The 12,064-nt window shown below is 43.2% G+C and overlaps 1 protein-coding gene across 1 annotated transcript; it reads right to left on the reverse strand.

Moving 5' to 3' along the window:
* Nucleotides 1-277: 277 nt before the first annotated feature.
* On the reverse strand, nt 278-11,773 carry lmo4b (LIM domain only 4b). The gene is made up of 5 exons (XM_005919786.3): nt 11,294-11,773; nt 9,717-9,957; nt 5,262-5,358; nt 3,402-3,557; nt 278-1,242 (listed from the first exon to the last, which is right to left on the reverse strand). The coding sequence occupies exons 2-5, from the start codon at nt 9,950-9,952 to the stop codon at nt 1,234-1,236; spliced, it is 498 nt and encodes a 165-aa protein (XP_005919848.1). The 5' UTR covers nt 9,953-9,957; nt 11,294-11,773; the 3' UTR covers nt 278-1,233.
* Between the last annotated feature and the right edge of the window lie 291 nt (nt 11,774-12,064).

The raw sequence follows: 12,064 nt of genomic DNA on the forward strand, positions 1-12,064 counted from the left end.
TAGAGTGATGAATAGCAAACGGTCATCCGAACAGAAAAGAGAGGATACATGTTTATCCATTTTCAGTTAGACGCTCATCATGCGCCTTGATGATTGCGAGGCTGGGAATTGAATGGCAGCGCTGCAGGATGTTCAATAGAGGATTTTCAGCCATGCTGATATCAGGCTTTTGCCCACTTGAATAGACAAAATTAGCCAGGTACTCATTACAACATCTAAAAACCCAAGTTTAGCTAATTAGAGACACTGAAGCTTTACAATGAATTTAAGGAGGCTATTAAATCTTCAATATTTTTATTACTTAAATACACCATACTGGAGCAAATGTCTCGGAAAATATCACAAATAAATTTCTCTTTCATTCAGCATTTAAATGTTGGTGATGATCTCTACATTACTGACTATGAGCAAATTTCTTCAGCTTGCCATGAGTTTCAAAGGGAGGAGCTGAGTGCGGAGGGGTCAGATGTACTGTAGCCACGCCTGGACAACGACATTTACATGCATACTGTACATACATGGTAGTTTTACAAATACACCAAGAGAGTGTTCATGATTTGTTTTCCACAAAATGCCACAGATTTTTTTTTAAACCCCATCTTAATATATAGATATATACCACCAAAAAGAAAGAAAGAAAACCAAAAAACACATTCCCCTTTGACAACACTTAAAATATAGAAAGTGGAAACACCATGTTGCTGGGAAATGAGGATAGAAAAGGAGGAGAGGAAAAATGAAAAAGTCCCAGTTTCCCCCCAAAATGTCTTTAAACAAATGTGCAGAGTTGAAAAGCCTGCGCCTTTTAAACCTCATTAGTCTCGTTCCTTCTCTTCAGTCACAACATAGTCTCGTCACGTTGTTTAATTTTCTCCTCCCGTAGAGTCCTCTAGGATTCGGATCGGTCTCCCCCTTTTTTCACTTTTCTTTTTCCCCCCCCCTTTAAATCGTCCCAAGGTCACAGAGTCCGCAGTGTCCCGATTCAGGTGTAGTAAGTGCAAGTATCCACCCACAGTTGGGGAAAAGCCAAGGATTGAAGGCTGAGCGCTGGGTATGAGTTGCAGAAATAAAAAGTCAGGTTACTGGTTGAGATGTGAGGAGGATTCCTTTAGGACAAAAGGGCCTGGGGGCACAGCTAAAAAGGCCGGGGTGCTGCTGATCCACACTGTCTCGGGTGTCAATGGGTAAGGGTTAAAATGAAGGCACACATCCTGCTTCCTGCACGGCTCCCGCCTAACACACCTGAAAGGAGAGGGCGATAAAAAAATTTTAAAAAAAGGGAAAAGTTTAAATAAGAACAGACATCAAGCAGTCATTAAGAGCATCAGTTCACAAAATGTCATAAATGTTTCACCCCTTGATAAATAAACTTTCCACCAGCTCCAGTGTTTAATTTATTGATCAGCCAGGCTTTGAAAACCATCTGGTGTCCCATTTACTTTGCATTAACTAAAAGTGCATTCATGAAGCGATTCTCTTTGGTATAATTAGAACCACGCTCCGACATAACTGCAGGAGGTGTTCAGTCCTTTGAAACAGAAAAATGCAGGGGAGGAAAGACAATTATCTGTCTGGGTACCAGCAGCATTCAACTTTTTCATCTTTCTTGTTTTTTTCCTCCGCGATTCGAAGGGGCGATTTACTTTTCCCTTCATCCCTCAAATCACTAGGAGGGCTTCAATCTATTAGTAATTGCAAACTCCTACTTGGGGGCTAATTAAAGTGACTGACGCTGGGAGGGTCCCTCTCCCCTGGGTCAAAGCAGCTCTGTATGAGAGCGGTAATTTGTCTGTTCTGAACAAAGAGATTAGGAAGAAGCTGGGAAGAAAGCTTAATAAATGAGCATCACATGTCCTACGCCATGATCGTGAACAACACCAATTATGTCACAGCGAAATCGCACATAATCAAAACAACGGTCAGAAGATAACCCTGTGACTGCTTCATTTTCTCCTCTGCTAAACCAGCTTCTATATTCAGGCCGATACACTGGAGCCGTATTGATTCAGAGGGCTGTTATCCTGCTGTAAGCCTCTGCTGTTTGAGGCTGTCGAAATTCTGTTCGAGCAAAAGAAATACAGTGTGATAAAGTGCTTGAGCGGCAGAATAATTCTCCTTATTTCACTCGCGCAGATAACAAAAGCATCCAGAGACTGTTCCCACTGAGCGATGAGTCTCTGTTTATTTAATAATTCGCTCTCTGCTATAATTAAAGCACCAGGGCCAATATTCAGATTGCATTTTAGCATCAATAATTCAGCAGTTTTCACTACAATTGATGTTAGTGCATAAATAAACAATGAGGCCTCATATTTACTACACCAGCCATGCTGCAAGAGACACTGGGGGTGGGAGCAAGGACTTAAACAGACATTTAAAATTAAGCTAGATAATGCAACGGCTTTCAATTTAAATGTGAGGAGCTCTTAGAGCTCCAAGAGCTGATTTGTAAAAGTGACAAGCCCTTAAAAGGCCTGTGACGTAAGGGGAGGAGGGATGTGGGGGGGCTTAATGGAGTTCTACCTCTCCTCTACTCACAGAACCACTCAAGGTGAAATGCATGCTCCCAACAATATAATTCCTCTTTCAGTCAGACTCTGACACACTCCAAACACCTCCCATATCTCTCAGTGTGCTCTATGTGCAGACAAGGTATCAATAAAGCTGCTTGTTGTGAGGCAAAAATGATTAGATCTGCTGCAGGCACAATGAAGCTATCCTGAAGAATGAAGTTATCCTTCGTATATGATTAGGCCTTCTGTTTTGCTTTCACTGGAGGCATCGAGATCAAATCAGGGAAAGCCATGATGACAGCTTTCATGATATACATGCTGCTGCAGCTTGCTGTCTGTGTTCGCTTCTCGCCCCCACTCGGATGCACATTTTTGGCCTCGGAGTAATAACTTAACCCAGGTGATCCCAGGCGTGTTGATAGAAAAGTCAAATTCGGTTTTAAACACTCCGTATTAATGTTAAAAGTGGACGTCTGGCTCAGAACGGCAAAATAAATTCACAATGAGTCAAATATGTGTCTGCTGGTAACAAAGTGTGAGAGCAGCGGTACACAAAAACATCATTTTCGCATGCTTTGTGCTGACAGTTAATACAGATTTTCTAAGTTCATGTCCTCCAACAAGAATGATGGAAAAATCCATTGGCTGTCTAAAAATAAAATTCATCTCTGCTCTGTAAGATTTAATATCGGCTGCATGCCTTGCAGTGAAGTCGAATCGACGACATCAATATAAACAGAGTGAAAAATGTTGCCGTGAAAATTACAGATGTTTTTCCTTTTCCTGCTAATGACTCCGGCTGACTGATGACTTTTGCTGCTTGTCTTGTACTTTGAAATGAGACCACAAAGAACCGCGGGGCTCCCTCCGCCATCATGGGGGTCTTACCTTCTGGTCGGGCAGCAGCGGGTTCGTCTGCAGTGAACTCAAATGGCCGTTGATGAGCGCTGTGGGTCTGTCGTGTTCGCAGAACAGGCTGCCGTTGATGTAGTGGAACCGGTCCCCGGGGACGAGCCGGTTCCGACAGGTGGAACATGTGAAACACTGTAAACAAAGACAGAACCGATCTTAAAGGTCTTACAGGTCCTTCCCTGTAGTGTGTTTACATTGAACTTGTAAAGGAAGCTGAGGATAAAAATGTTGCTTAAGCAGGTTCCAAGAATCTTATTTGTGACTTGAGCGCCTGTGATCTCTAAATCTCAATTTCAATTAAAGGATCCTGCCTTTAAATTGCTCCTTAAATAAAGCCAGCGCACATTAAGATTTAGTGTTTGTGGAAGACACAACCATCATTTGGTTTCTAAATAGCTTCCCTGTTCTCAGTAATGTTATCAAGTAGCTAAAAAAAACAGACTTTTTACATTTTAACACACTAGAACACCACATCACATCTGTAAATTCAAAGATCTTGCATCTGGCATTTATTTCCTTACATCTGTCAAGGAGAAATCTTGTCACGTTGTTGATAGATATCATGCAAAATTCAGCCTTGGATACATACATGTGCAGGTTGCAGTACTCCTATTTAACCACTAGGGACATCACGTCATGTCAAAGTTTCATAGCCAAGAATTTCTTTGTTTCTGTTGCAAGCAGCAACACCTGAGCCTTAATGCTGAAGCGCCAAAAAAGGTCAGATCCTGTAGTGTCCACTTTATTCTGCTCCACAAACAAGTCACCCCCACAGCCTCCCTCCTCCTGTTAACACGTCCAGCTTTACAGCTTTAAAAATGCATGGTACAAAAATCTGTTTTTCTCTTAATGAACGCTCTCTTAATGAACAGCTAACCATCATTAACCGATAAATCCGTATGCCCTCATCCCGCCTAAACATGGCAACTTTAAATTTGAAATATAGTTGTTTTTAAGCACCGAGGCTTCAAAACCCAATGACTAACATCAGGGCAGCTACATCAATTTTTCATACGCAATCTATAGTTTTTGTAGAGACTGAGGCTTCAACCAAATATCTACACAAAATATTAATGTTTTCTCATAGCTAAGATCAAAACTGATCCTAGGTCTGTTTCATAAGTCTTCAAACACACGCTCACATCATTTTTCATCACAACATTTTAATACAGTGATGCTATAAAATTTCCGTTTTTGTGAAATAATATCAAAATGCTAAATGGATTAACATTACTCAAGAAGCTGAAAAATTTAATTATTAAACATGAGAACAGATGGTGATTAAATGATTAATCCACTTATTGTTTTAGCGCTCCAGCAGTTGGATTTTACACCAATTTGAATTCAAACTAAAGTTTTTGCTTTAATACTTTTTTGGATCTCCTGTTAATCATATCTCATTAGCCCTGCTCCGTACAGACAGTAGTCGCTATTGACCACAACAGAGACATCTTAAGCCAAGCACACAACATAATTAGTGTAAAGTTAATTCAATGTGATGCTGATTTGTGTGTTCTTCGAAGAGATAAATCCGATACTAAGGAAAACACTGTTATACACAAAACTGAAAACTAGGAGTGTGCTGATGTGTCGGTTGAATATCTGTTTGTTCAGCTGATTGATATCGGTATATTGGCAAAATGCTAAAATATGAAGTTACAAATGAAAGAAAATAATGGGATCACCATCAGTTATCTCCCAAAAAATGTTATTTGAAACATCGGCCCAGGATTTCATAACCGATGCATCGCTGCTAAAAACAAAACAAAGGCTTTAAACTGTGCAGCACTCCAACTTCATCAAGTTCAAAACTCCAGAGAGGAAACTTGACTTTACCTTGAGATGGTACACATTGCCCTGTGCCCTCATCACCAGTTCACTGGCTGGAATAGACTGACCACAGGCGCTGCAAGCTCCGCTGTTCCCAAATAATCTGAGGGGGGGGAAGAAAGGGACGAAGAAGGAGTGTTACTGTGGAACTGCTGTATGCATCTGCACAGATTTAGCCTTGTGTAATGGACTGTCCACACTTTTCTCTGCAGAGTGTGTGACTGAATGAAAAGTGTATCCGGCGCTAAGTTTCCCCCCAACTCCATTTCTGCCTCGAAGGGAAAACATACAGCAGAAGAAATAGAAAATCATCACAGTATCAACAGGAAAAATGAATCCAACACGACTCTGCCCTCCACAAGCATCTAGCACTGAAACTGCATATTACTTTGGCTGCACATTTTTTGCAGCCTAATAATAACGTGGAACATAAGCAATAAGGACCTAAGAGGATTTGATTGTACATCCAGGCGGAGATGTAGTGCTTTTGCCATTAGGACTCCTGTGAATGCTCCGTCAGTGCCGTGTTTCCATTAGAAACCCCGTAGCTACTCGGGTTGATATATAATGTGCATGGGTTAACCTTTTCAATCATGGTGTCAACACTTTAGATTTGCTTCTGCTCATCTCTTTCGTCCCTAACCTTCTCTCTCTCTCTCTCTCTCTCTCTCTCTCTCTGCCTCTTGATAATGAAATGCTTGCTCCAGCTTCCCTTCTATCTTCCTTCTGAGTCCACAATTTAGATTACTTCATCTCGGTGAGCAGCAAACTGAATGAAATTTCGATTTGAGCAGAAAGTAATTTACTGGGATCTGGACCCATTTGTCATCATATCTCACCGGGTGTTTGCTCTATCACTGCACTTTTCCTAAGCAATCAAATAAGACCACGGCATCTGACATGCTCCGGAGAGAAGGAGAGAGAGGGAGAGAGAGGGATGGAGACAGAAAGGGATAGGGGGGGAGTGGTTAACACTGGCGTGCGTGCATCAGATAAAGTTGTTTGGTTGGGGGGAAAAAATTAACAAGCGAAAGAAAGAACAACAAGATCAAAGTGTCTTTCTGCGCAGACCTTCTTGAAGACATTTTTTATGAAATGTATTTAACAAAGAGGGAATAAATGCCTCTACCATCCCAACCATAACCCGAGCAGTTGTTAGAAAAACTGACAAACAAACAAGCCAGAGCTCTTTGCAAAGGGACACAGAAATGGCTTTCAATAAGGCAGCTTAGGCTGAAGCAAATTTTGTCTTGGCATCATTTGGAATGGCTCCATCAAAACTCAATTTCAGAAACTAATTAACTGGAGACCGTCGTCACAACACTGCCAATTCTCTGCTCTCGCTGGGACAAACATGACAGTGGAAATGAACATATATGCCTTGCTTTAAGACTCTTGTGCTCTGCTGCAATGTGTGTGTGCGTGTGTGTGGAGAAGCAAAACTACACTTTCCCCACAAGATGTTTCTGCATATCAAAGCCGGCTCATTCCGAAATTCAAACTTCGCTCAAATTGAAAACATGTTCCTCGTGCTCTTGTTGAATATGTTGCTCGAGGAGTTTCCTCCTGTGCGAAAGCTTTTGAGAGGTGTGGAAACAAAGGACAAAAGGAGTTTTCACCGCAGCCTTTTTACATTTGGGCGCAGTGTGAAACTCGTACCGGGTTAATTATTTTACCAGGGGATAGCTCTTGATAGTATTTGATTTAGGAGCCAAAGCCTTTAGGTGCTCAATTAAGTTGCTGCATCGGTTTAGAGTTGGGCTCTAATGGCCTCTTCTGCCAGTGAACTACAGCGCTGAGGTGAAGCCAACACCCCAGGTCAGTATAATTAAGGCCAAGGGACTCTTAATTGCAATGACACATCTGGTTTCTGCTTTTTGCAACAAAAAAAATCAGTTACTCACTACGTTTCTCGGGGATGGCTTTATCTTGATTTATCTGTCGTCTTCCGCCCTTGTGAATCTGTCTTAGATTAAATTAAATAACAAACAAAAAAACACATTTGGACCTGTCTGTTGCCTATGCAGGCAATGACTATTGGATTTCATTTCAGCGCTGACTGCCGGGTGAAATATAGCATAGCTTGCTGCGAGGCTGTCTGGTAAATGCAGACCTCATTCACCAAGGCCTTTGAGTAGGGTAAAATTACCCCACAACAATGATTTCTGCAACACAGTCCATTAAAAATGCCTCTCTACATCAGCAGCCAAAGCACCTTAAAAGCACTAGGCCATATTGATACTGAAGCGGGGCTTTGCATAATGGCAAGAGCTGCATTAGAGAAAAGGGTGGAGGGGGGGTAGGACAGGGCGGGGTGGGGAGATTGCGAGGATGAGGGAGGGTTCGCGTGAATCTGTGATGTGCATGTGTTTCAGGAGGAGGGGGTGGGGGTGTGTAGGGCTGGAGTCGGAGGCTGGGTGGTGCTGGCGGTGGGGGATCAGCCAAATTACACTTGGTTAATTCAGAGTAACAGATCTGGCCCCAAGTGAATTGAAGGCCTTGAATTAATTCTGTTATGACAAATCAAGATAAACGTTTCCCCTAAATTGCATGCGATTTAATTAATTTCTGAGATCCAGTTTTTTTTTTTTCCTCCCCTGGCCTAATAGTTCACATTCTCTTGTGCTGTCATAGTGCTTGAGTGGGCAGACTTCAAAGTGATATTAAATAACCAACTATTAGATTTACCTCACACGTTCTATTGGAAAAGTGCCATTTAATTACCTAGGCTTATTCAATTAAGGGGACACACATTCTCCCTGAATCCAGCAGCCACAAGTAAATTAATTCTCCCTCTACTAGCAGCCCACAGAAATAATATCACCTCCAGCTTAAAACAACATGATCCCTACAGCAAACACAACTTTGGCTTTAAGTTAAAGCTTTTGGGGACAAGCGCTGCATGAAAAACAGGGGATGGGTTATCATCCCAGGCCAGGCATACGACTCAACTCCCGATCAGTCAGATGAGCATTATTAAATCAGCTGTATGGATATAAAGCTGAAGCTGCAGCTGAGAACGTATGTTGAGCTGTTTAGCACTCTATTACAAATATGAATCTGCCCCTTTAAGATGAAGAGGGGGAAAAAAACAGCAGCAAATGGCCTTCACAATAATCCCTCTTCTCTCTGTCTTTCTCTCTTGCTCTCTCTCAAAAGCCAATTTGGTTAATTAAATGTTTTGTTTGCAGTGTGGCTCTCATTCATTTCGGACACGTCATTGGGAGCGGATACAAGCCAGGGACCAGATCTCATTAGATAAAACCCATCAGGACTAAAGGAAATGGAGGGGGACTATAATTAAAGCATTTAATTGTGTAGACTCACTGTCAGATGTTTTTTTTCCTACCCCGCTCCTGTCTTTATCTCCACAGAGATCTCATGGTTCCATAATGTGCGTTTTAGCTCTTCCACCAAGCATGCTCTCATTACAAGTGGAAAGGTGTATCCACATTTTCCCCCCTTCCAATTTTAATTACGTTATAGTCCCATTATGAATGAAGTACCCCATTGACTTCCCCATCCTTTTTATGAGGTGGGTGTGAGAGCGCACAGGCGCACTTTAGATTTTGAATTATCCGTGCAGATTTGATAGCAGCGTTGTACGTTAACTGGAGTGCGGTTCCATCCATTAGAATATGAGCATGCATTTCTATTATATAACAATAAAAGCAGACTCTCCGACTGTCTTGCATGAATAGAAACTCAAGTTTAGCAAATGGCTAATTGATTGGCTTAAAAATCCATACCAGTCTAGCACATGAGGCTGAGTCAAGGATGCATGTCAACTTTCAGTAAACTGCACCTTCTCTCGTCACTTAAGACTGCTCAACATGACCAGAATGAGTGTCATCAACAAGCTCTGGTTGGGTGTCTGGCACACCTACTTGAATATTTAAAAAGGCTCTCTTTGCTAATTAAATGATCCTTTTTCCACTGTATTAAAAAAAATTGAATAAAACAGCCTTCACTGAACACAGATCCTGTCCGTGTCTCTTGCAGAGCTAACTCAAGTCATTTAGGACCAGTTTTCTGTTCTTTTGTTGATTGTAAAACAGGACAGACCGCATTATGACCTGCACAGACTCTCTCCTTTTGCTTTGTGCTCTGTCAACATGGCGCCACGTTTGGCGTCTTTCAGGGCAGGCCAGAGAGCCTTCAACCAGGATGCCTTAATGAGCGCTGATGACATTAGTACAATTTGAGACACATGTCGTGCAGGAACGCACCAAACTTTGCGGACGGTTGCATGACCATGACAGATCTACATCAGCTTAGTCCTGCTTTTAACTTGATTTAATATCACAGCCTAATATAATCCAGAAGAAAAGTTCCACAGGCTATGAGAAACGCAATTTTTCCTTTTAAATTCATGCAAGATGTTTAAACATCTAACTTGCTCAGTAAGGCTGCAAAAGCAAAATACGGAAAACTGAACACACAACCTGGTGATTTCCTCACCTGATGTAGTCGTTTCTACAGAGGATCATGCCACTTTTTGTGTAGCACGATGTGCCGATCTCACCCAGCTGGGCCTGGCAGCAGGAGCACTTGAGGCATCGGCTGTGCCAGTAGCTGTCCATGGTGTAAAGGAGGAAACGGTCCGCAATTTTGCCCCCGCAGCCGGCGCACCGCTTCCAGGACAGAGAACCTGTGCCCACCGGTGGTGGCTGGCTGCTGCCTCCGGGATTCACCATCGTACCTGAGAACACACAGAAGAAACCATGACAGGTTGCTGTTCAGACTATTATTTTTTTTCCTTTTACACTCAAGGACTGCTTTGTACACACAAGGGTCAGGACTTACACAGCTATGAGTTGACACATTTGTCATAACTGATCAGTTATCAGCTGTTTGAACATGTTGTATCTGCAGCTGCGAAGCCCGATCTCTGCTACAAGACAACCACGAGTCACTTAGTGAATTAATCTGCCCTTGATCTCTACGCTGTTGCTTCATCAGACCTCTTGTGATGAATGTCTATTCACTGATAACACTGTGGGGCCAGAGGAACAATTACACAGCACGGCCCTTTGTTGAGCTGTCCTAATGGCGCACAATTCCTCACTCTGCAAAGAGGTGATGTCCACAGCAAAACTCAAGGGAGTGAGTAAAGAGAGGCTGATGTTTGGCACATTAGTTCTGATGCTGCATGAGCCTTTGACCTCAGCCAAGTATATGATCACGCATCTACACCACAGCCCTGATACAGCGATGTGCACACGCTGTAATGATGTTAAATGTTCTAATCTACTAAAATGCAGGCATTTGTTTCACCCACCAAATTAATGTGGGCTCTTTCAAATGTAATCCTCTCCAATTTGGTCAGGCAGCCTCGCCTGGATAAAGCCAAATCTATGTTGAAAGACAGGTAGGCTAATTAGAGTTAGGAAGAGGGAGGGTGGGGGGTGCACAGAGAAAAGCATTCAGTAAGCCCATTAGCGATGGCTCTTAGGGACAAACCACAGCGTACCTTAGTGCTGATTAAATCTAAAAGGAGATGAATCAAAAAAGCCGACCTGAAAGTGACTCCCGGATAAACAAGACGGGGCCATCATCAAGTTTCATTCAGAGGAGTTTCCTTTTTTTCCGCTGAGGGATGGAGGGGACGGGGAGGGGAAGAGGAGGGGGGTGGCTTTTAACTTAAATGGGCTAACTCAAGTAATTACACGGGCAAGCAATTTGGAGACGAAGTCATGGAAATAGAAGAGGGAGCGAGAGAGACGGAGGGGGGGAACATATCAGACAGCCATGTGCTAAAAGCTTCTGTCCGCTGCCTGATTTTGTTTTTGAAATAGAAAATAAAAGAAATGCAGCTTCACATCTCAATTACTACGAGCTGAGTCCTTAAAAAAAGACCAGTGTAATGTCCGCTGTCACATCTGAGCGCAGGCATTCCTAAAATAGACACAGGCGGACTCAAAACCGACTGTTTCCACTCTGAAAACTACGGACAATTGCAGGTAGCATATATACATATAAAAAATATATATACAGCGCAAACACACAGAACAGCTGTACCAGCGCCAAACACCCACCTCGTTTGTCTCCTTTCAGGGTAATGGCTGTAAAGTTGACGGCTTGAACGGCAGGTAGGCGAACAGGTAGGCTGCAACAACAGTACCCCAAAAAAGTACAGGTAGAAAGCGGACGCGACACCGCGCGCGGTCGTCGGCCTCCAGCTCCGCGCGGCAGCGAAACCCTCGAGCTCGGCTCTTCAGCAAGCAAATGGAGTTATCAGATAGTATTTCCACTGGATGCTTCCCGTTTAACTGCTGCTGCCGCTTTTAGTGCTCTTTTTCTCGCTGGAACAAAAACGAGTCCATCACAAGCCGTAATTACAGGTCTGCGCATGCCGTTGTGTCCACAGAGCTGGAGAAGTGCGTGGAGAAGAGGGAGGGAGGAAAAACAGAAACACGGAGGCAGGCAGAGAAGCTGTAATTGACTGTCCTCTGCTCTGGTCTCTGGGTCCCGTTAGCTGCTTGTTCTACATGTGTCGCTGACAGGAAGAAACCTCCAGTAAAAAAGCCCCTTCAGCCGCGTGACGAAAGGGCCTCGGCAGCCAATCCGCGCGCGGTCCATTTAAGAGGAATAACAATTCTGGCCAATCAGAGGGAGGCGAGACTGACTCGGACACGCAGACAGAGAAGGATGGAAACGGAGGTGAGATGGACCGGAGAGAAGAGACACGCAGCAGTCCAACGTATACAAGCCAAATCAGGGGCAGAGACGAGATTAGAGCGGATTTATACGCCGAAGAAAATCCGTAGAATAAGCTCAGTGTCCTGTTTAAGGAGCTTCAATATCAC

This window comes from Haplochromis burtoni, unplaced genomic scaffold (genome assembly GCF_018398535.1).
Source record: "Haplochromis burtoni strain Fernald_Lab_line unplaced genomic scaffold, NCSU_Asbu1 Contig_13, whole genome shotgun sequence".
Lineage (NCBI taxonomy): Eukaryota > Metazoa > Chordata > Actinopteri > Cichliformes > Cichlidae > Haplochromis > Haplochromis burtoni.